We start from the raw sequence: 24,881 nt of genomic DNA, 5'->3' as shown, positions 1-24,881 counted from the left end.
TGGTCTTTTTAATGAGAATTAGAAAATGTTCTTAAAATATTAGATGTTATTGGGTAAAACAGTCATATGTCAGTAGATTGATCATCATTACTGTAAAGTTCAGAAATCTTTTTGAGTACAACATGTTATCTCATCACAACATTAAACAAAACAATGGATCAAATAAATCAAAGAGCTGAAAAGTCAGAGACTAGAAATTTTAAAGACCGTTTATAAAAGACGGTTACTCATCTTTGTAACTGTTGTTCTTCGAGATGTGTTGCTCATATCCATTCCAGTTAGGTATGCGCGCCGCGCGTGCACGTTCATTGGAAGATTTTTACCCTAGCAATTCTGGTGGGTTGGCAGGTCGCCCCCTGGACTGGCGCCGCTATGGCGCCTGATATATACCCCTGCCGGCCCGTCCACTCCTCAGTTCCTTCTTGCCGGCTACTCCGACAGTGGGGAAGGAGGGCGGGTGTGGAATGGATATGAGCAACACATCTCGAAGGACAACAGTTACAAAGGTGAGTAACCGCCTTTTCTTCTTCGAGTGATTGCTCATATCCATTCCAGTTAGGTGATTCCCAAGCCTTACCTAGGTGGTGGGGTCGGAGAGAGATGTCGCAGAGTGCAACACAGTGGAGCTGAAGGCTGCGTCATCCCTAGATTGCTGAACCAGGGCATAGTGGGAAGCGAAGGTATGGACAGAAGACCAGGTTGCTGCCCGGCAGATTTCCTGAATGGGCACGTGAGCAAGAAAAGCAGCCGATGAGGCTTGAGCCCTGGTGGAGTGCGCAGTCACGTGGCCCGGGGGGGCGTGCGCCAAGTCATAACAGGCGCGGATGCAGGACATTACCCACGAGGAAATCCTCTGTGAGGAGACGGGTAACCCCTTCACACATTCAGCCACCGCAACAAACAGTTGGGGGGTTTTGCGGAATGGCTGAGTTCGCTCTATGTAAAAGGCGAGCGCCCTACGGACATCCAGTGAGTGTAGCTGCTGCTCCCTGCAAGTTGAATGGGGTTTTGGGAAGAAGACAGGTAGGAAGATCTCCTGGTTAACATGGAAAACCGATACCACCTTGGGGAGAAAGGCTGGGTGCGGTCTCAGCTGCACCTTGTCCCTGTGGAACACAGTATATGAGGGATCTACCGTGAGGGCCCGAAGCTCCGAGACCCATCTCGCTGATGTGATGGCCACCAGGAAAGCGGTTTTCCATGAGAGGTTGAGAAGGGAGCAAGTCGCTAATGGTTCAAATGGAGGGGACATGAGCCGGGTCAGAACCAGGTTAAGGTCCCAGGTAGGGGCAGGGCGGCGAACCTATGGGTAGAGACGCTCCAAGCCCTTAAGGAATCTAGTCACCATAGGGTAAGAGAACACCGAGCAGCTATCCCCCCCTGAGTGAAAGGTGGAGATGGCCGCCAGGTGAACCCGGAGAGATGATATCGCTAGGCCCTGTTGCTTGAGGGACCAGATGTAGTCTAAGATATTAGCAATGGAGACCTCGGTGGGAAGGAAGTTCCGTTCCGCGCACCAGCAGGTGAAACGCTTCCATTTGGCTGAATACGTCACTCTAGTGGAAGGCTTCCTGCTGCCCAGGAGCACCTGCCGCAATGGGATAGAGCAACGGAGCTCAGACCGGGTCAGCCACTCAGGAGCCACGCCGTGAGGTGGAGCGATTGAAGGTCCGGGTGACGGAGCTTGCCGTGGTCCTGAGTGATCAGGTCCACATGAAGGGGCAGAGGGACAGGGTTGGCTATGGAAAGGTCCAGCAGCATGGAGTACCAGTGCTTCCGGGGCCACGCTGGAGCTATCATGATCAAGCGGGCCTTGTCCCTGTGCACCTTCAATAGGACCTTGTGGACGAGCGGAAACGGTGGAAAGGTATAGAGCAGGTGCGTCGTTCACGGAACAAGGAAGGCGTTCGCCACCGAACCCGGTGAGAGGCCTTGAAAGGAGCAGAACACCTGGCATTTCCTGTTCCCGCGGGATGCGAAGAGGTCCATTCAGGGAAACTCCCACCTCCGGAAGAGCAAAAGAGCAATGTCTGGGTGAAGGGACCATTCGTCGGAAAGGAAGGACCTGCTGAGATGATTCGCCAGTGTGTTCCGAACCCCCGGGAGAAAGGATGCGATGAGCTGACTAGAATGGGCTATACAGAAGTCCCAGAGCTGTAAGGTCTCTTGACACATGGGAGAGGATCTCATGCCGCCCTGCTTGTTTATATAATACGTGGTCGTCGTGTTGTCGGTGAATACCGAGACACAACAGCCCTGCAGATGCTGACGGAATGCCTGACAAGCAGCGGACAGCTCTCAACTCCCGGACGTTGATGTGGAGGGCTGGCTGGCGAGGTGACCACAGGCTTTGGGTTTGCAGGAGCCCGAGGTGAGCCTCTCAACCCAGGAAGGAGGCATCTGTTGTCAGGGACACCAAGGGTTGGGGCGGATGGAACGGGAGCCCCGCACACACCACGGAAGGGTCCAGCCACCACTGGAGGGAGTCTAAGACGTCCTGGGGAATGGTGACAACCATGTCGATAGAATCTCTGGCCGGACGGTATTGTGCGTTGAGCCAGGACTGGAGGGGTCTTAGGCGGAGTCTTGCATAGTTCGTTACGAACGTGTAGGCCGCCATGTGGCCCAGGAGGGTAAGGCAGGTGCGCACCGAGGTCAGGGGCGCTGCTTGCAGTCTCCGTATGATGGCTGGAGTTTGGAACTTCGACAGAGGCAGAGAGGCCTTGGCAAGAGTGGAGTCCAGGGTGGCACCAATAAACTCTACCCTCTGTGTGGAGATTAGCATCGATTTCTCCACATTGATCATTAGACCAAGGCTTAAGAAAAGGTTCTTGACAATGTGGACATGACTGAGGACTTGTGCCTTGGAAGTCCCCCGGATAAGCCAGTCGTCTAGGTATGGGAATACGTGTATACGACTGCGGCGAAGGTGGGCGACGACTACAGCCATACACTTGGTGAACACTCTTGGGGCTGTAGATAGGCCGAATGGGAGGACCGCGAATTGGAAATGTTGCCGGTTGACCACAAACTGGAGGAACCTCCTGTGGGGTGGGAAGATGGCTATATGGAAGTAGGCATCTTGCATGTCGAGGGCGGCGTACCAGTCTCCAGGATCCAGGGATGGGATAATGGTCCCCAGGGATACCATACGGAACTTCAACTTTACTAGGTATCTGTTGAGTTCCCTCAGATCGAGAATAGGTCTGAGACCTCCCTTCGCCTTGGAGATTAGAAAGTAGCAGGAATAAAACCCCTTGCCCCACTCGAGCTCGGGAACCTCCTCTATGGCTCCTTTGGCGAGGAGCGCTCGCACCTCCTGCAGGAGGAGTTGCTCGTCAGAGGGGTCCCTGAAGAGGGACGAGGGAGGGTTTGAAACAAATTGTAGGTGGTATCCAAGTTCCAACATGCGTAAGACCCAGCGGTCCGATGTTAGCTGGGACCACGCAGGGAGGAAAAGGGAAAGACGGTGGGAAAAAGGAGGGGACGGATCCATCAATGAAACTGGTACAACGCCCTCAGGCACACCTTCAAAAGGAAGGTTTCGGCCCGGAAGAAGGCTTGGAGGGGTTCTGGTTCTGGCCTCCTTGGTTGCCGGATTGTCTGCGGCGACTATTCCTGCCTCGCCGTCTGACAAAGTCTTGCCTCCGCCGGGGTTGGGGGCAAGGCCACTGTTGTTGCTGTGGCCGGAAGGGTCTGCGCTGGGTTACGGGTGTATGCATTCCTAAGGAGCGCATAATAACCCTATTGTCTTTTAGGCTGCGAAGTTTTGTCGGAAAACAGGCCTTGGCCTTCAAATGGGAGGTCTTGAATGGTATACTGGAGTTCCGGGAGGAGGCCGGACACCTGCAACCACGAGATACAGCGCATAGTAACGCCAGATGCCAGAGTACGTGCAGCTGAGTCCGCGGCGTCTAGGGAAGCCTGCAGGGAAGTTCTCGTGACCTTTTTGCCCTCGTCGAGGATCGCGGAGAACTCCTGATGTGCTTCCTGAGGGAGCAGCTCCTTAAATTTGTCCGCGGTGGCCCAGGTGTTATAGCTGTAGCGGCTAAGGAGGGCCTGCTGATTGGAGACGCGGAACTGGAGGGCCTCCGCAGAGTAGACCTTTCGGCCGAGTAAGTCCATGCGTCTCGCCTCCTTGGATTTTGGGGCCGGGGCCTGCTGACCATGTCACTCCCTCTCGTTCACAGATTGGATGACGAGGGAAGAGGGGGGAGGGTGGACATACAAGTATTCATACCCCTTTGAGGGGACCATGTATTTACGTTCCACCCCTCGCGAAGCGGGGGGAACAGAAGCCGGAGACTGCCAGATGGTAGTGGTGTTAGCTTGAATGGTTTTAATAAACGGAAGGGCAACCCTAGTGGGGGCATCCGCTGACAATATGTCCACCACTGGATCTTGTATCTCCGAGACCTCCTCGGCCTGCAGGTTCATGTTCTGTGCAACACGCCTGAGGAGGTCCTGGTGCGCCCTAAGGTCAAGTGGAGGTGGGCTGGTAGATGATGTTCCAGCCACAGCCTCGTCTGGGGAGGATGAAGAAGAGAGACCTGGGAGGAGCGGGTCTGCGGAGGGCTCTGCCTGAAGAACTGCGTCCGACTCCGCAGGGGGTTTGGGGTCCTGAGGCTGGGACAGCCTTTCCTCCGTGGAAAGGGAAGGAGGACGGGAAATCATGGCCTCAGGAACCCTGTGCTCCGAGACATTGGAACATGAGGGACCCAGCTGAAGGCCTTGGGCTTGATGGTACGCCCAAGGCGTCCAGAACCCCCCCTGCTGTGGTCCATGCTCTTGAGGCTGGGGTTCGTGGAACAAGGTAGCAGGTATGTCTGTGTCCAGGGCATATAGGCTATCCGCCTGAGAGGACACAGACGGCTGGCGGGACGGTTGGGGGGTGCCGAACGAGGCTGGTATGGGTCCCTCGTCCCCGTTGGTCGAGACCTCCTCGGTGCCGGAGACTGGTACCAGGAATCATAACGGTGCCGAGATCGCGACCGGGACCTGCCACCAGTTTGGTGCCGGGAGGTCGATCGGGAACGCTGACAGTGCGAGCGGCTGCGGGAGTCTCGGTGCCGGTAGTGATGACTAGAACTGGAGCGGTGCCGAGAGTACCGGGAGGTCGATCTGCGCCGTGAGTACAACTGGTACCGCCGTGGTGAGCGGTGCCGGGACTGCGAGCGGCGCCTCGATCAAGATCTTCCACGGGACCTGGAGCGGTGCCGGGACCTAGGTGGAGATCGGTGCTGGCTCGCCGACTCCAGGGACAGAGGTCTCATGGCTGCAGGCTTGCCTCTAGACTGAAGAACCCGCACCGGCGGTGCTGGGGGTTGAGGCAGAGCAGACTCGGTCATTGCAATAAGGTCCCTGGCCGAAGAGAATGTTTCTGGCGTAGAGGGGACTGTCAGCTCGACCACGGGTCTCACTGGGGAGCTCTCCAAGACCGGACTCGATGGACCTCTCGGGGCTAGAGTCGACGGTATCACTGGCGTCGGGGCCGTGGCAGGAGTCGGTGCCGGGTGGTTCGCACGAGCCTGCTTCGCAGGAGTAGAGGAAGCCGATGTTCTTCGGTCAGGACCCTGCGCCGGGGAAGGCCGGTCCCGAGGTGTCTTTGCGGTGCCGGCGCGGCCCGGTGCCGGAGTGGTGTCGGCACTCGGTGCCAAGGAAGGAGGGTTAAGAGCTGCCTCCATAAGGAGAGTCTTTAAACGATGGGCTCTCTCCTTCCTGGTCCGTGGCTTGAAGGCCTTACAAATGCGGCACTTCTCAGATATGTGCGATTCCCCCAGGCACTTTAGGCAGGCGTCGTGGGGATCGCTCGTGGGCATCGGCTTTTTACAGGCCGAGCACGGCTTGAATCCCGGTGAACCGGGCATGAGCCCGGGCACGGGGTGTGGGGAAGGGCTAGAGCCCGAACCCGCTAAACTATACACAATAACTGATTGACAACTATGAACTAATTACTCTATACACTAACGATAACTATATATAACGAGTGAACAAGGAGAAGCTAGGTACGTGGAGGGCAGCTATGCCGCGCTCCACAGTTCCAACGACCGACACGGCAGTAAGAAGGAACTGAGGAGCGGACGGGCCGGCAGGGGTATATATCAGGCGCCATAGCGGCGCCACTCCAGGGGGCGACCTGCCGACCCACTGGAGTTGCTAGGGTAAAAATCTTCCGACGAACATGCACGCGCGGCACGCACACCTAACTGGAATGGATATGAGCAATCACTTGAAGAAGAACATGTTTTTGCTTCCTGACCTCTTTCTGCATCTTTCCCCTCCTTTTCCTTATCCAATTCTGCCCTCCTGCTGCTCAGGCTATTGGGACTGTCTTCCTTCCTCTAATGCTTTCCTAAGGGCTTTTCTCCCTGTCTCCTCAGAGCTTTCCTTCCTTCCCTTCTCCTTTGATCAAGGATAAGGCTCAAAAGGAGTTTCTAACTACCCATATTTATTCAAAAATAAACATAAAAGCACTAATGAGATTGTTGCAGTTATCGCAGCATTACACTTCTATCTATCTCGGGGAAGGTTTTTGCTTCTGTCTTGTTGGCCAAAGCCACTGATATCTTAAGAAACAAAAGAAGATCACAACAAACTGGCTTCACTTCTGGCTGTTCAATGATGGAGCTAATTTTCAGAGCGTGCCAGTTTATCGAGAATTCAGAAGAATTCAAGTGCTCCATTCACATTACATTTGTGGATATCAAGGCTACATCTGACTGTTGACATGGAGTCATTTTGTCTGATCTTGAAACTTGCTGGCCTCCCCAACAAGCTCTTTAGAATGTTATTTCTTTTATATGATGACTCCTCAAGCAACTTTCTTGTAAATGGGAAAATAACTGCTTTCTTTCTAATCAGATTAGGCATTAACAAGCAGGTGTTGCCGCTCCCGAACTCCTCAGTGTTGTCAGAGACAATAATAAACACATTTTAGGCATTCATTTTGATTATAAAAACCTTACCATGTCAATTTTACTGACAACATAGAGCTGGTCACTGAATCAATGGACGAGCTGGTTGTGGCTTTTACAGCCCTGGACAGCTCAATGGCAGAAGTTGGCCTGAAAATTAATTGGGGCAAAAGCACAATTCTTCTTCTTGTCAATTTTGAACATGCTGCAGGCTTTGCCATCTTAGTGGATAACCACCCAATCAAGCTTGTCAGTTATTTCACCTTAGTTCTTTTTGCGAGAAAGAACTTGAAGCTCACATGGCAAAAATATCATCAAGAAAGTGTTAAATAGATAAATAGAGAGATGAAGCTCAGGATACATAATGCTTCAGTGGTCAATATCTGACCTCTGGAAATGAAACATGGCCCCTTACTCTCAAGACTGAAAAGAAATTGAACACCATTCAAATGAAGCATCTCTGAGTAATCAAAAACATCAAATAGTACATATTCAAGTCAAATGAAGACATCAGTTTCCTAACTGAACACGTCCCACCCTCTCAAACAGTCACCCGCTTTAAGGTGGTCTAAAACCTGCTCTGAACACCTACCAACTTCCCTACAAGAATCATCTTTGGCTTTGACCCAATGACAGCAGGATGGAAAAGACCACATGGAAGACACAAAACAAGATGGTTTGATGGCATCAACGGACACCTGCCCCTCACAAACATTCTATCATGTAACATGTCAGATTTGTCTCAAGACAGAAAATCAAGGAGGCACATAATGTGTTCGGTGGCCTCTATGTAGTCCAAGAGACCATGTGAGAACTACTCGTATTTATTGCCCCTTTGTCATCTCTGGACTTCCTATCTTTACCACTTTTCTGCTCAGAGGTTTCTTACAATCCCCCATCCCCTCATTTTCCCTCCACCGCCTCTTCTGTCTCAATTTGCTACGGGTTTTCAGCCAGTAATGAGGGAGATGGGTGAGATTTAGATAAATAAAGCAGTTACATGACCAGGTGTAGAGACCAAGGAAAGTGATGAGAAACATGGCTAAGGAAGGGGTATTGCTGAAGCAGCTTTGCCCAGCCAGCATGTTCCAGACTGCAAGTAGGTATAATTTAATGCTTGTAACCTAGAGATTGTAAACTAGATTTTTGCATAGCTTGTAGATGTGGTCAAGTTTATTCTGTTTCAGTTTATTTGAATATTTTCTCTATTTTCTAGTTTAAATAACTAAACTTGCTTTTGAACGATAATTTGACTTATGAGCCATTTGTTAGGATACTTATTGTGAGTCAATCCCAATGGGTAGTAAATGAATTTTTGACCTCTTGTGAGCTGCACAAGGGAAGTAATGACTTGTTCAGTGGCATGGGAAAAGGTGTAAATTCCAAGAGGTGTTGCTGATAAAATAAAAGCTGTGGTCCCACAGAAACAGGTGAAAAGTGTAAAGACTAAGAGGAGAGCTGGGTTCTAGGAACCTGAAGTAAAACTAATATTTCTCACTGAAAAACTAAAACTGAAGGAAGGTGAAATGTAAGGAGTGAATCAAATGCTGCAGCAACAGTAGAATTTCTAACTTAAGAACATAAAAACTACCATACTGATACAGATGAATGGTCCATCTAGCCCAGTATTCTGTCTTCTGATAGAGACCAGTGCCAGGTGCTTCAGAGGGAATGAACAGAACAGATAATCATCAAGCGATCCATCCCTTGTCACCCATTCCCAGATTCTGGCAAACAGAGACTAGGGACACTTCAGAGAATGGTTTTGCATCCCTGCCCATCCTGGCTAATAGCCATTGATGGACCTATCCTCCATGAACTTATCTAGTTCTTTTTTGAACCATTATAGACTTGGCCTTCACAACATCCTCTGGCAAAGAATTCCACAGGTTGGCTGTAAGTTGTGTGAAGAAATACTTCCTTTTGTTTCTTTCAAACCTGCTGCCTATTAATTTCATTTGGTGACCCCCTAGTTCTTGAGTTATGAGAAGGCGTAAATGATACTTCCTTATTTACTTTCTCCACATTAGTCACGATTTTATAGACCTCTATATATTCCCCTAGTCGTCTCTTTTCCAAGCTGAAAAGTCCCAATCTTATTCATCTCTCCTCATATGTATGCTGTTCCACACCCCTAATCATTTTTGTTGCTCTTTTCTGTATATTTTTCAATTTCAATATATCTTTTTTAAGATGGGGCAACCAGATCTGCATGCAGTATTCAAGATGTGGGAGTACCATGGGATTTACATAGAGGGAATATGATATTTTCTGTTTTATTTACCCTTTCCTATTGGTTCCTACCATTCTGTCAAGATTTTTGACTGCAACTGCACATCGAGTAGATATTTTAAAGGAACTATCTACAATGACTTCATGGTCTCTTTCTTGAGTGGTATCACCTAATTTAGAACCCGTCATTTTTTATGTATAGTTGAGATTATTTTTTTCCAGTGAGCATTGCATCAGAAATGCAGATTGACTGATTTTTTCTTTCTTTATGGATCCCACAACACAGCAACAGTTTCTTGCTAGCATCACTAGTGGTGCAAATTACTCTGATAGAGGTGAGGAGAATGGGACCATGGACCCATCCCCTTCAAGCTGGACACTGGAGTATAGGTAGAACTTTCCTTAGTGTTGGCTCAGCAGGCACACTCCTCCTGTGCACCAGAGAGCTCCAGGAGGCATTGTTTGGCTCCACACAGCTTGTGCCTACCAAACTCAATCTAACCCCACATTTCTAGATTAGAAGAGTGTTAAGAACAAGAAACATGAACAAAATTATGATGAGCCATACGTTTCTTGGGTAATAAAAATCGTTATCTGTCCAAGATATTATCTAGAAAGTAAATTAAATATAATCCAGTTAAATCATTAATTTGGAATGTGAAACCCCAAGTGGAATTGACAATACATTTCACAGTACGTAAATAGTGCAAAAATAAAATAAAGCTTTATTTTGCCTGCTGTTGTTCTGTAAATGGTCTGGGGAGGATTATGTTAAGTACCAAAGGTTGTTCAGAGAATCTGTAACATCCCTAAGCAATTAAACAGGAAAATTTCCAGATAGTGACTGATGTTTGAAGTCACAGTTTCTATATGTTGGAACCCACAGAGTACTGTATATCCTCTTAGACTTTATGGGACATAACCTAGTACCTGAAAGAATACCAACTTGGAAATAAGTAATGATAAATTATTATCTTGTTGGAGAAGAAGCATAAGTTACATTTTGGCTTCATTTTTCTTCTTTGGGGAAAGAGGAGGAGGTTCTTAACAGAACTTTCCAAATCTACAAATACCTTTTAAAAAAAGTCATTTATAAAGTTACAGCTCAAGGTTTGTTTTGCGAACACACTATCTAAAGAAGGAAGAAGAAAAGAAACTTTATATTTATTCCAGTATTAAACTGAAAGTGTTACTAAAATTTGTGTAGATAGGTACAATACTTTATATGGTATATTCACTGAAACATCATGCAAACCATGTGAATACCAAATCAAAATCATATAGTAATAGTCATTTAAATTATATATGGTTCATTTAGGAATGTTAAACTACAATATTTTAATGAAAAATATACACATATTACCAATAATCAAAGGCCTGACTGTTCTCTCCTTGAAGTCAATGGCAAAATATGTATTGATTTCAGTGATCATGTGATCAAGTCCTTAAATGCAGACTGCATCAATTCAGCCTTATGGTTGATATTATAAATGCATACAAGAAAAGAAATTCAAAGTTGTAGTTCTTATTTATCAACATTTATAAGTATTCTAGAACTACATAAACTGCTAACCTGCATAGTAATTCAGGTTCAAGACATAATGTTGCCACACAGATCAACAGAACATGAGATCCATCCCTACCTACAATGGTTCATATCACGGTTCTTGATTGCCTGGTTTACTGTAACCTCCTTATTTTTCATAGGTGTTAAGGGCAGAAGGGAACATTATGACCATTTAGTCTGACCAGTTGCATAACATAGACCACAGAACTTCAACCCCATAATTCCTGCATCAGTCCCATAACTTCTGGTTGAACTAGACCATGTAATCTTTTAGAACGACATTCAATGTTGATTTAAAGACATCAGAATGAGGGCCAACCCGTCACTTCCCAAGGTAAGCTGCTCCAATGTTAATCACGCTCACTGTTAAAAATACGTGCCTTGTTTCCAGTTTAGAACTTATCTAGCTTTAAGTTTTAGCCACTGGATCTTAATATGCCTTTGTTTGCTAACTTGTAGAACCCCTACTACCAGAAATCTCCCCATGTAAGTACTTACAGATTATTTAGCCATCCTGATTCTCAGCTCATCCTTTCTTCAACATGTACATCATGTTGCAGCTAAAAACAAAACAAAACAAAAAAAAACCTTCCTTTCCTACAGCTCTGACCATGTCACCCCCTCCTAGAATCTCTCTCACTTACTCCCCATCTCTTCCACATCAAGCTCTTCTTTCTCACTTTCAGGGTGCTGAAAATTACACCTCCACCTCAGGCTATTTCTTTCTACTCCTAGTCTTATACCCTATTCTCTGCACCCTCTTCTTGCCTTGTTGCTCCTCCTTGTCTTCTTCCATCACTCAAACCTTCATATCCTTTTTCATGCTGCTCCTTATGCCTGGAAAAAAACATCTTCTTTCAGCACACCAAATATCCCCCTTCTCTACTTCAAAGCCTTTCTCAAAACCCACTTTCTTTAGCTAGCTTTACACTCGGCCCTCTTCTCTTGTGCTACCTATTCCTTACTCTGTGCCCTACCTTATTCTCAAATTTAAATAACAATAATACATCAGTAATTACAGCTTCAGATGCAACACAATGTTAATCAACATTTTCATTTTTATAGAACTTGCCTCATCCTCAGTGGTGAGCTGCAGCCAGTTCCCACTGGCTCACAAGAACCCGTTGTTAAATTTAGAAGCCGGTGTAGAACCGGCTGTTAAAGGGGCAGGTGGGTGGGCAAACAACTGCAGTCTGCGGGCCACTTCTGGCCCGTGGGACCGTCCTGTCTCTGGCCCGTGTGAGCTCCCAGCTGGGGAGGCTCCCCCGGCCCCTCTCCTGCTTCTCCCCCGGCGCCCCCAGAGCCACAGCATGCCGAGCAGCCGGCGCCAGCACTCTGGGCAGCTCTGCAGCTCCTGCCACTTTGAGTGGCAAGGGGTGGGGGCTGTGAGCTCCAGTGGGTTGTGTGGCATCCTTACATGCTGCCCTGAGCAGCATGGTAAGGGGGCCAGGCTGGGGGTGGGAGGAGGGGTTGGAGAAGGCAGGGGCTGGGCTGGGCAGGGAGTGGTTGGAGGGGGCAGTTGGAGGGGGCCGTCAGGAGATGGGGACCGGAGAGGTTTGGGTAGGCATGAGTTCCAGGTGTCTTTTGGGGTGGTAGTGGATGGGGTCGGGGGAATCAGGGGACAGGGCAAGTTGGGTAGGGGGTGGGGAGGGATCCTGGGGGGCAGTTAGAGTGGGGGGGGTCTTTGGAGGGGGTAGTCAGGGGACAAGGAGTAGAGAGGGGTTGATGGGTTGCTTGCGGCCCTTGTGGGTTCTGAGGGCAGCAGTCGGGGGCAGGACATGGGTGGGGGTCAGATGGCGAGGGGACAGGCTGTTTTGGGAGGCACAGCCTTCTCTACCCAGCCGGCAATACAATTTTGCAACCCCGATGTGCAGGGCCGGCTTTAGGAAGTGCTGGCCTGATTCGAACAGTGTCGATGGGGCCCCGTCAGGGATGACTAAAAAAACCACATAAAAAACCATGTGGGGCTTGTACTCACCGGGTGGTGCTCTGAGTCTTCGGCAGCACTTTGGCGGCAGTCCTTCATTCACTCTAGGTCTTTGCGGCACTGAAGGACCCGCTGCCGAAGTGCTGCCAAAGACCTGGTAGGGACCCGGTTGTTAAGATTTTGGCAGCTCATCACTGCTCATTCTTCTCTGTCCCATCCTATGTCTGGTGTCATCATTTCCTTTGTTTGTTTAATTTAGCCTGAATGTGCAAACATTTATGCATACGAGCATTCCTAATGAACTGAATGGGACTGCCCACATGTGTAACTACTTATGTAAACTAATGCTTGTAGGATCAGGGCTTCAGATGGTAAACGCTTTACAATAGAGACTCTCTTTCTCCCTTCTCCCCCCTAAAAACAAATATCATATAAACTTATTGATCTCTTTCAAACAACAATCGCCATTAATAATATGGGCAGGGGAGGCATGTGGCAGTCCCAGGACTGTTAAAGCTTAACATTATAGTATTACAGACAGACATGAAGAGGGACTGAGTGTGCTGTGCTTGGGATCGGCTCCATTTTGAAATGAGGAAGGAAAAGAAAAATAGAGACATACTTAGCTAAACCCAACTATGGCTTATGAAAGGTGAAGAACATATGGGGCATGTTCTGATCTCTGTCACACTAACAAAACACTGAATTAATTCTACTGAATTCAATGGAGTTTTATTAGATTTGAAGCAGTGTAACTAACATTAAAATCCAGTCCGTTGTCTTTAGCAGTAGATTCATAATAAGGAAAGTTAGTGAGAGGAGTGTTAAGTATTAAAAATAAATGGTTAAAGCTAAGTTGATAATAACAAACTTCAAATTATGCCAGAAATTTGGAAAAAATCCCTTTCTTCACATTAATTTATTATGGATCCCCACTGAAGTTTGCTTTTTAAATTTTCGCTGCACTCACACAGTCAGTGTCCCCTTGCCTTGCGCAGTGCTGAGAAAGAGTATGTTATAGACAGTTTTGGGTGATTACTTGCAAACAAATAGTTTTCAGGGAAGCAATTCAGGGAATCTAATGTAACCACATGGGTTTTACACTTGTGAAAGCAGTGAGTTCCTTGGTAAGTCTACTGTCTTGCAAGACAGAATTCCATAACTGTGAGCCAGCTGCTGAGAAGAACCTGTCACCAGTGCTTATGATAAATACCATATGCTCCAGTATTCCTAAGGAACATGGCAGTCTTGGAGACAAATAGGGCTTCTGAGATAACTGGGGCCTATCCCAGTACTGGGCTTGAAGATCAAGATAAGGACCTTGAAGTAGATCCAGTGTAGCATGCAGAGCCACTGCAGAAATGTAGCGGCCCATCCCTTTTACTGACCCCTAACAGACCTCTTACTTTCACTAAAATCCACATCAGATCTAACAAGGTTTGGCAATCTTTGCCAGGATTTCTGACAGCTTTATAATACACAGCTTTTGTAAATGGAAATCATGCCTCATCAATCTATTAAATTCTCTGAGGGGGTCAGAAAGCATGTGGACAAGCGTGGTACAGTCGATACAGTGTACATGGACTATCAGAAAGCCTTTGACTAAGTCCATCACCAAAAGCTCCTAAGCAAACTAAGCAGTTATGTGATAGGAGGGAAGGTTCTCTCATGGATGAGTAACTGGATAGGAAATAAAGGGTAGGAATAAATGGTCAGTTTTCACAATGTTGAGACATAAATAGCAGGGTCCCCCAAAGATCTGTGCTAGAACCTGTGCTGTTCAACATATTCATTCATAAATGATCTAGAAAAAGAGGTGAACAGTAAGGTGGAAAAATGTATAGTTGATATAAAATTACTCAAGACAATTAAGTCCAAAGCTGACTGTGAAGAGTTACAAAGGGATCTCACTAAAGTGGGTGACTGTAATGGGGTTCTCAGTTGGCCGAGGGGAGCCTGGGTCGTAGGGGAGCCTGGGCCCACCCACTCCACAGGTTCTGATCCAGGGCCCTAGGAAGGTTAGCAGTGTTCAGCCTCCAGGAGGGGCCCTCTGAGCTACCTTTAAAGGGTGACCAGATGTCTGGGTTTCGACTGGAACACCTGGTTCAAAAGGAACCCTGGTGGCTCCAGTGAGCACTGCCAACTGGACCGTTAAAAGGCGAGGTAGCGGTGCTGCGCCGCTAAGGCAGGTTAGTCTCTACCTGTCCTGGCTGGCACTGTGCTGCACCCCGGAAGTGGCCAGCAGGTCCAGCTCCTAGGTGGGGAGTTGCAGGGGGGTATGGGGACCAATGTGCTGCCCCAATCCCAAGCATTGGCCCCGCGCTCCCATTGGCTGGCAGGGTGGTGGTGCCTGCGGGCGAGAGCAGCATGTGGAGCCTCCTGCCCTCTTCCTTTCCCCCCGCCTAGGAGCTGGATCTGCTTGTTGTTTGCTGTTTTGGGGGCGCGCACAGAGCGGTGCCAGCATAGGTGCGGGAAGTAGGGGTGAAGGGGATGCTTCCCGTGCCTATGCCCTGTTCCCAGCCATCTGTCCCCCAAACCCTCTCCTCACCTGGGGCTGGGTTCTGGTCTCGGCTGCTGGCCGTGGGCCCTTCACTGGCCGAGCCCCGCTCCCAGGCCCCCACTCGCAGGATCTGCTGGCCCCGCGCCCAGGCCTCTGCTCCTGGGACCATAGCTGCTGGCCTCATGCCCGGGGCCCTGCACCTGACCCCACAGTTGGGGTCCTGGCTGCTGGCCCCTGCCCAGGGCTCTGCTCCTGGTCTCATACCCTCCCCTAGCTGTGGCCTCGGCCCCCTTACCCCTGTCAGTGTTCCTCCTCCCAGAGACACCGCCCTGCTCCCAGCCTCGGGGCATGGGGGGCAGACAGGGATAAGGGGGCTGGCTTTCAGCACCCCCACTAATAAAATTTTCCAGCACCACTGGGTGCCAGGACAGGCAGGCAGCCTGCCTTAGCCCCACTGTAGCACTGCTGACCGGGAGCTGCCTGAGGTAAATCCATGCCCCAACCTTGAGCCCCAACCCCTTGCCCCAGCCCTGAGCCCCCCCAAACTCAGAGACCCCTCCTGAACCCCAAACTCCTCATCCCTGGCCCCACCCCAGAGCCAGCACCCCCAGCGCAGAACCCTCACCCTCTTCCTCACTCCAACCCCCTGCCTCAACCCGCAGATCCCTCCCACACTTCAAATCCCTCAGCCCCATCCCCCAGCCTGTAGCCCCCTCCTGCATCCCAAATCCCTCATTCCTCAGGCCCACCCTAGAGCTGCACCCTCAGAAGGAGCGCTCACTCCTTCCTACACCCCAACCCTCTGCCCCAGCCCTCCCGCACCCGGAATCCCATATTTATGGCCCCACCCCAGAGCCCACAAGCCCAGTAAGAGCCCTTATCCCCTTCCACACCCCAACCCTCTGCCCTACCCTAGTGAAAGTGAGTGAGGGTGGGAGAGAGCGAGCCACAGAGGAAGGGGGAATGTAGTGAGCAGGGGATGGGGCCTTGGGGAAAGGGTGGGGCTAAGGTGTTCGGTTACGTGCAACTAGAAAGTTGGCAACCCTGGCTACCTTCCCTGGTTGCTTCCTTCTCTCAGCTTCTGGTTCCAGATAAGGAGAAAGGAAAAAGGAAACCAAACTACCACCCCAGCTGAACTCCACACACAGTCCTGTTCCTTCAGGGCGCCTTCTCCAGCCCCTTTTGGCAAGAGCCTTCAGGGTACATCTGCACTCCTCCTCAGCCACCCACTTCTGCACTGGGTTGCTTTCTTTTCCACCCTGTGTCCAGCTGGAGTATTTTCTGCCAGGTTGGAGGGGTGGAGCTAGCTGGGCCCAGTATAATCCTTTAACCCCTTCCATCCCAGTGTGGGGCTTGTATAGAATGAAAAAATGGCAGATGAAATTCAGTGCTGATAAGTGCAAAGTAATGAACATTAGAAAAAGTAATCGCAACTATACATGCAAAATGATGGGGTTTAAATTAGCTGATACCACTCAAGGAAGAAATTTTGGAGTCATTGTGGATAGTTCCCTGAAAACATACACTCAACATGCAGTGGCAGTCATAAAAGCTAACAGAATGTTAGAAACCATTAGGAAAGGGATACAAAATAGGACAGAAAATATCACAATGCCACCACATAAATTCATGGTATGCCCACACCTTGAATATGGTGTGCAGTTCTGGTCGTCCCATGTTGAAAAAAAGATATAATAGAATTGGAAAAAGTACAGAGAAGAGCAATAACAATGATTAGGTATATGGAAAAGCTTCCATATGAGGAGAAATTAAAAAGACTGGGACTGTTCAGCTTACAAAAGATGACGACTAGGAAGAACATGATAGAGGTCTATAAAAGCATGACTGGTGTGGAGAAAGTGAATAAGGAAGTGTTATTTACCCCTTCTCATAATACAATAACCAGAGTCACCCAATGAAATCAATAGCCAGAAGGTTTAAAACAAACAAAAGGAAGTGCTTCTTCACTCAAGACACAGTCACCCTGTGGAACTTGTTTCCATGGGGTGTCATGAAGGTCAAAAATACAACTGGATTCAAAAAGGAGTTAGCTAAGTTCATGGAGGATAGGTCCATCAATAGCTATTATGGTCAGAGACACATCCCCGTGCTCCAAGTTCCATAAATGTCCAACTGACAGAAGCTGGCACTGGATGAGAGGGGAAGGACCATACAAAATTGCACTGCTCTGTTCATTCTCTGTGAAGCATTTGGCACTGGCCACTACCAGAAGACAGAATACTGGGCTACACTGGTCTGACCCAGTATGCCCGTTTTTATGAGTTCTGGACTTCCTCAAAGTCAGAGAGGGACAATACATTTGGGAATGCCTTGGACCCAAGAAAGGTCAAGAACTCATGAAATTTAAAGAAAATGACTGGCTGGAGCCCAGCAGAATCAGTGTCAGACATAAGACTTTCCAATGAAATATTAACCAAGTTAGAAAGGCTTCTAGGAATCAGAGAGTAAACTGAAGGGCAGAGGAAGAGAAGGGTTAGGTTGACTGAAATGTAGAGGGGTTGAACTAGAAGAAGAAATGGAAAGGAGGAAGGATTTCTCAGAATGTTCAGATACATTAAGATAAGCCTGCTTACGTAACAGGACCAAACCTTTTCAGAGTAATCACCAATAACTGATCATCTGAAATGCCATACCAATGCATTTTTTATATTAAAATGTTAAATAACTATAATCCACTGTAGCATCCTTAATCCAGTAAAATTCATTCAGAACTAAAATAAAACACTTGCAATGTTTTATCTATATGCCTCTATTTTAAACAACATGTTTTATACACTTATTTCATTTATTTTTGTTCAAAATTTTGATTAGCCAATTACAGTACTTCCTCCTAGTTTCAATTAGCAAAAGAAAAATGGAGAATCTTATTGGTATTAATGTAAAAGAAATACAATCCTTTAAAAACTATTTATTTTCATTTAACTGAACTGCCTTGCCATATTAAAAAAAACATTTTTACAAAGGTTAAATAAAGTATTTCATGGCAACCGCTGCTGCTCAGTGCCTGTGTAACAAGAAACATGAGCCAGCCAAAGTTGTGCAAGTTGGTTTTCTTTCCCAGTAAGAGAATGTGGTATCTAAGACCTTGTCCTAACTCATTTTATCCCCAAGTGTAAGTCAAGTATGAACTAATGCCTGGAGGGAAGTCCCTGACTCCAGAAGTATGGATTATTTCCCATTTATCTTACAATCTGCTCTCAGAGTTCTTAAAATTCACTAACTTGGCAAGTCAGGAATTATCATGAGAAATGAAATAATTTCATAACTATGAAGTCATCTAGCATTCCATAAATCTGACACTCACAGGGCTTGTCCAGGCTTGGGCATTATTCTGACCTTTAAATAATAGGTTGTGTTCAATATCCAGTTCAGCCTGGAACAATTAGAAAAGTGCTACAACATTACAGATACAACATGAAGCCTTAATCAAGTTGCTGTTTTCATTACCAACAGACTTGAATGAATATCTCACTTTAAAAAATAAAACATTTTACACATGATAATATTTGCAATATTCTTAATAAACATGGCTTGTGTGACCTAAAATGGCTAAATATTATGTTGTTGACAGTTAAGATGAACCATTTTTCTAATGCGAATACCATTTACAATGATTCCTGTCTAAAATTTATCACATGAACTAAATTTACATTTGGATGCAAAGGTTCTGAATATTTTCTGAAGAAAATCAGCTTATAATTGAATAGTGTATGGAAAACCTATGCTTCCATGCATCATCAGTGAAGCTGCCTCAGTTCCCAGTTTCAATCCTTAAACTTGCTGTCATGGGAAGGGTAGTGAAAACGGTAACAGAACAATAACATTCCAGAGACTATTGCAGTGGGTTGGGATAGCTTCAACATAACAATCTAGTGTCAGCCCAGGAAGCGCTGAAAGGCTCTAAAATTTGATGCCACCCTTGTATTGTTGACCTTTTCATTCTGGTGTGCACTAGCTCAAAGAACTAGGGATTGCTGTCCTGTTCTTATGTTAGGCCTGCTCTCCTCAGTGAGATCTCTAGCTCTGTCTTGGCTTGCCTTTCCTTCTCCCTCCTCTTCAAGGCCTGCCTTTTCTTTCCACTCCCTGTCCTTCTGCCAGCTCTGCACTGTTTCTTCCTCACATGTAACTAGTGCACAATGCAGTGCCTCACCCAAGGTGGCTGGCAGAACTACAGAAGATAAATGTTAAGCCTTGCCTGGCTTTCTCTCCACAATGTTGCCTCTCAAACCACAGATTTTGGGTGTCTATTGGTTAATAATTTAATATACATTAATTAAATCCTGAAGTAATCTAATTTCTTAGGATCCAGTTCTGCCATCTGCACTCAGGTTGAGAAGTACCTTATTTCACAAGTACACTAACTGAAAACTACGGTATTACCCACAAAACTAGCTACTATTCAGTGTGAGGATAGAAGAATTTGACCCTTCGATTGTAAACTGTTTGGGAAAAGGACCATGCCAACTTATGTATTTGTACATATTGAGTGTAACACAGCCCTGATCTTGATTATTACTGTGTAGACCTTCAGAATTTTGAAGGCTTTATGGTCAGCCACACTCTGTAGTAGAAAGTTCCCCACTCTGTGCCTATTCCTGCTCTCAATGAAGTCAATGGCAAAACTCCCATGGTCTTCACTGATAAAGGGTTCGGCCTTTATTGTTGCCATTACTTACCAAACATCATTCTGTGAACCCAGAAAGGATTTGCGTATGGGCACCAGCTACGAAAACAATTTTTCACAATGTCCCCCCTTTCTCTTGGTATTTACCATCCACTCTCAAAATAAATAAACCGGGTATCTTGGGCATCTGCTACGGGAGTTGAAAGAAGGAAATGGTATAGCAGCAGCAGCAGCACTAATAGGAGGATGAGAGACAAAGTAGGTCCTGTTGTACATAGTCCTGTACCGCAAGTTGTCCAAGGTAACAAAGGTGCTGCTCTGTTCATTACATAAAATTGTTTATAAAAATAAGCACAAGTTAAAGACAGAAAGCCTAGTACAAACTGGATTGTTCAGGTTAAAAGAACTGCAATAAAGGGGTCTTCAGGGTTCCTCATAATGTCATAGATTGGCATGCCAATGATCTGGAAGATTCTAGAAATGGGAGGAAATGTTCATAATTGAAATAATCAAAATGTGTTTTATCTGGTTGATTTTAATGGCCAATTAGAAAAACTAATTACACAGAATTTGTAAAAAGCAACGAAGAGTCCTGTGGCACCTTATAGACAAACAGACTAGCCATGAAAGCTTATGCTCCAATACGTCTGTTTGTCTATAAGGTGCCACAGGACTCTGTCGCTTTTTACAGATCCAGACTAACCCGGCTACCCCTCTGATACTAAACAGAATTTGTAGTTCAGGGTTTGCATCAGCACTTAGTGCATGGCCGGCTAGAGCACTAGATTTGTATCCCGGCTTGCTGCACATTAAGAAAGCAGGTAGAAAAGCCCTAACATTATCTTATCCCTTGCTGGGCTCAAGATATCCCTTATTAGCACAACAGCCCCCTCCCCCACTTTAATGTATGCCTACACAATCTCCAACATCTTTGAAGCTTAATTCAGCCTTGAAATAAGTAGTCGCATTCTGCTGACTGGCAAGGCATCTGCAACAACTTACTATAGGGCTGAGTTTGGTCCACCCAAGTTACCATGTCAATGTAAGGTATATGCTTGTTTTGCACACCCACTGACTGCCACTTCAGCACAACTTACAGTCAGTTTGCCACCTACATCTGTTTCCTAATTAGGGTGACCAGATGTCCCGATTTTATAGGGACAGTCCCGATATTTTGAGCTTTTTCTTATATAGGCACCTATTACCCCCTCTCCAATTTTTCACACTTGCTGTCTGGTCACCCTATTCCTAATCAACCTAAACCTTATCACCTCTGAATTTGACTTTTAGATCTCAGCCACATCCATGATAATTGTCCCCCTAAACATTATCCCTATCTTACACATCAAGATTGGAATTTTCAAGGTGCCCAAGAGAATTAGGCACCCAGTTTCCACTGAATTTCTCTTTGGTTTCTTTAAAAATATGAGCCCAGATGTTTGGCTACAGAAATACAGACTGACAAACAGGGTGGAAATAGGCTTTTAATGGTATATGGCTTCCTCTGTTGTGTGAATACCACATGAAGAACATATCCCAAAAAATTATGCACTGAGAAAATCAATTTCAAGAACCTGGCAAATTAATTTTTTTGCTTTGGTTCAGAAGCTTGAATTTTTATGAACATGATTTTTCTTTGGGAAGGGTGTGTGCATGCCCAGTTCTAAATCTGAATCACATGTAAACACTTCTGGATTTCCTCATCCCTTTATTTATCTCTTATGTCTGATGTAGGTTCAGCATGTGGCTCCTGATGGAACTGGAAAGCTAAAGATAGCTGAGCACATAAATAAAAACATAGAATCAATGAATAAAAACTCCAGCCAACTTTAACAATTGCTGCATTTGTAATGCTGTTTCTGACATACCTGTGGGGACTTGTGAGAGCGCCAGCTGTACTGGTGACTGTGGAGACTAGCCAGCACAACATTTTCGTCAGTATCCACCTGGCCAAACCGCAATGTCTCCTGTGTGTCATTACAGATCACAAAATGGCTAAAGACCAACTCCTCTGCCTCCGGGCATTGGTTCTGAAAAAAAAAAAAAAGAATATGAAAGCCAACAAGCATCAGCTTAATTGCAAGATGTTTGGCAGCTGTCTGCCCAGTGGTGATTGTTACAACACAGAAATGCTGTAAGATCTGTTGTCATTAGCTTTGGTTATAAAGTATTCTATATTGCTAGCATAAGCACGAACAAGTGCTGGGGTCTAAAATGTGTATCCCAAGAATGTATTTTTGCTCTTCTACTGTAAATCATAAACATTCAAAGCTAGAAGGAAAATGAAATCTCCCAACTTTTAGAAATGACTAGTGCAAAATTAACATATGTAGGAAATAATGTGTTCTATGGTGCAGACAATATACTGGAGGCTGAATATAAAACAATTCTATTGTTCCTCCAAGCTTGATAAAAGATCTACAAGGCTAACAGGACACATGTCCTGCTCCCCAGCTGCTTCTTTTACTTTGAAATGCTGCTGTGGAACATTCTGGAGCAAATATTTCCTCTCAGAAGGCTTTCTCTTGTGATGCTGCAACACTTCAAAGTAGCAGGACCGCTAGGGCTGCAACTCAGGGACTACTTCCACAAATCCACAGGCTTTTTTGAAATACATCATGCAATTTAATGGCTCAACATGCAAAATATTAAACTGTCTAATACATTTTCATAACATCATTTTAACTTAGTAGAAACACTCCCTGCTCAATGCAGCAGTCCCTCCTCCACTCTTTGTATCTGGTTCCTTTTCAGTTCTGAGGTATCGCAGCAGAGCAAAGAGCATTCTGGGCATCTTTCCACCATTTATTATATTTGCATGATGGGACTCCATGACAGTCAATATAAATTATCAAGCAGCAGGGCTTTACTCATGCCTGCAGGCATAAACTGCAATCTTCTGCACCAGGAGAAGCATTCACTGCCAAGGGAGAATTGGAAGCAATACTGCCGCCCTCCCCCAGGGAGGGTTTTGTCAGGATGGAGCCGCTGAAAAGTATACTCAAGGCTTGCAAAGCAACTCTGCCAATGGAAACTGCCTGGGGGATGTGATGAGTACCATAGCCTTCCCACTTGGGCCACCCCCTCCCATATCCTCACCCACTTTCTGGGTTGCTTTCACAGTTATGCCAAACTGGTCCCATTGTCTTTTTTCAGGCGAACTTTCTGCAACTGGGATGTTTGAGCCTGAGACTGATCAGGGCACACTGTTTAGCTCAGCTGAAACAAGGTGTCGCCTAACGAAGTAATCCTTTCACTCCTTAAATGGCAGGTTTCGGTAACACAGTGCTCTCAAACATTTTCACGGAGAAATCATCTCACAGATTCCTCTCCCACACCCACATCATAATTGTGCCAACTCTCTCCTTTTCCACTTGCTATCACATAACATCCTTGTGGCAAATGGGAGCAATTGCTTACATGAGGAAGTAATACTAGAATGCTATTTATGCAATTTTATGTATATAGCATATATAAATTATCACATTATTTACTTTTGGTTTTCATTTATTTTCCACCCATCTTTCCCTGCACATGCTTCTCTATCACTTGTTCTCTTCTTCTCTCTCTCTGTTGCTTGGTTGCCTTCTCCCCTCAACATATTGTCTAGTTGCTCCATTCCCATCTCTCCTTCCTAGGATATTTTTCTTCTGCTGGCAGGCAGCTCCAGGCTCACAGGTAGCTTCAATCTTTGAGAGCTAATTCTATTTCCTCTACTCTCTGTCTTATGTAGCAGAGTTCCCTTGTAGAAAAAGTGAGGTTGGTTCCTACCATAAGATACTTTCACACGCTTCCCAAGGTCTCTGACAACAATGTGCCCGGAAACCTGAAAAAAGCACCTGGAAGCAAGGGAGAGAGCCAGGAACATAAGACCAGACAGCTCTCTACAGACCACTAATGGTCCATGAACACAGTTTGGTACCTGCTCTTGTCACTGTGGGTCAGATTTTCAGAAAGTTAGGTGTGCAAATATGTGTGCCAAATTTAAACTTAAATTATGCCAAATTGTGCCTTTGGATATGAGTGCCTGGCTATTATTGAATTCAGTGTGAGCTTTGTGTGCAAATCAAAAGGTAAAATTTAGCCCCTATGGTGACTCCATGCACAATTTAGGTAACTTAGCATTAAAATGACTAATTAAGTGCATTTGTGTACTAAATTATCTAGTTTGTGAGAGCAATTAAGTGTGTAACTGGACACTTAACTTCTGAAAATCTGGCCCTTTGTCATGAATTTCTCTTCACTATGCTGCATATCTTCCATGAAAAATTAGTCAACTAAGCTAACACTAGTCAAAGTCTCCCTTTTTGTAAGGAGTAAAACTCATTACAGAGCATCTGCATTAATTGTATTCAGCAGCTGATCTGGGTATACTAGATGCTGACATATACAGTGCCACTTCAGAGAGCAGTATTTATTTTGGCACTCTCTAGTGATGGATCTATGACTTCTTATTGTCAAACTGCCATACCCATATATCTACCACAAACATATATTTTCTTGTAACAGCTTTATAAAATGTTCTTTTGTAAAGACAGGATTTAAAAGCTAAGGAACTCAGTATTTCATAATAGTCAAACCTAACTCAGACCTTAGTGAATTTAATACAACTTCTTTTCTCCAAGGAAACAGCCACTGGATTTGCCTTCTTGGTTCTGCAGCCATAAAGCCTGAAACAATAGCACCACAAGGAGTTTGAGCTTCTTGGAGTATTAATATGAAGCTCAATTACCATGAAGAGTAACTTCATGCATTTACTGACATGCAAAAATAATTCAATAGGCCAAGCCTAATTTTAATTTTGCGCCAGTGCATATGTACAATTAATGATTGGCACCTGGGGCAACAAGTTTGCATTTAAGATGCCAGAATAGATGCTTTACAGACTATGGGATTGCACAGCTTTGGTGTGTGACCCTGATCTAACATTGTATGTATGTATCTGAAGTCCACAGATGGTTTCCATCAATGTGGTATCTGAGCCCCGCCGCCAATTTTCAATGTATTCATCGTCACAACGCTGCTGTGAGGTAGGGAAGAGCTATTATTCCATTTTATACATAGATTACTGAGGCTCAGTGACTTGCCTGAAGTCA

At 46.1% G+C, this 24,881-nt stretch overlaps 1 protein-coding gene across 4 annotated transcripts in view; it reads right to left on the bottom strand.

Annotated features, from left to right (window-relative positions):
• VPS13B (vacuolar protein sorting 13 homolog B) overlaps positions 1 to 24,881 on the bottom strand; it is a 913,516-nt gene that overhangs the window by 57,322 nt on the left and 831,313 nt on the right. For all 4 annotated transcript variants that reach the window (XM_050940452.1, XM_050940449.1, XM_050940451.1 and 1 more), the window contains exon 43: positions 21,654 to 21,815. In XM_050940452.1, coding sequence (XP_050796409.1) covers positions 21,654 to 21,815 — 162 coding nt within the window. The remainder of the gene's footprint in view (positions 1 to 21,653; positions 21,816 to 24,881) is intronic.

The sequence above is a fragment of the Gopherus flavomarginatus genome, chromosome 2 (assembly GCF_025201925.1).
Source record: "Gopherus flavomarginatus isolate rGopFla2 chromosome 2, rGopFla2.mat.asm, whole genome shotgun sequence".
NCBI classification, from domain to species: Eukaryota; Metazoa; Chordata; order Testudines; family Testudinidae; genus Gopherus; species Gopherus flavomarginatus.
Note: the sequence above shows the minus strand (reverse complement) of the source record. Positions and strands in the feature narration are given on the sequence as shown.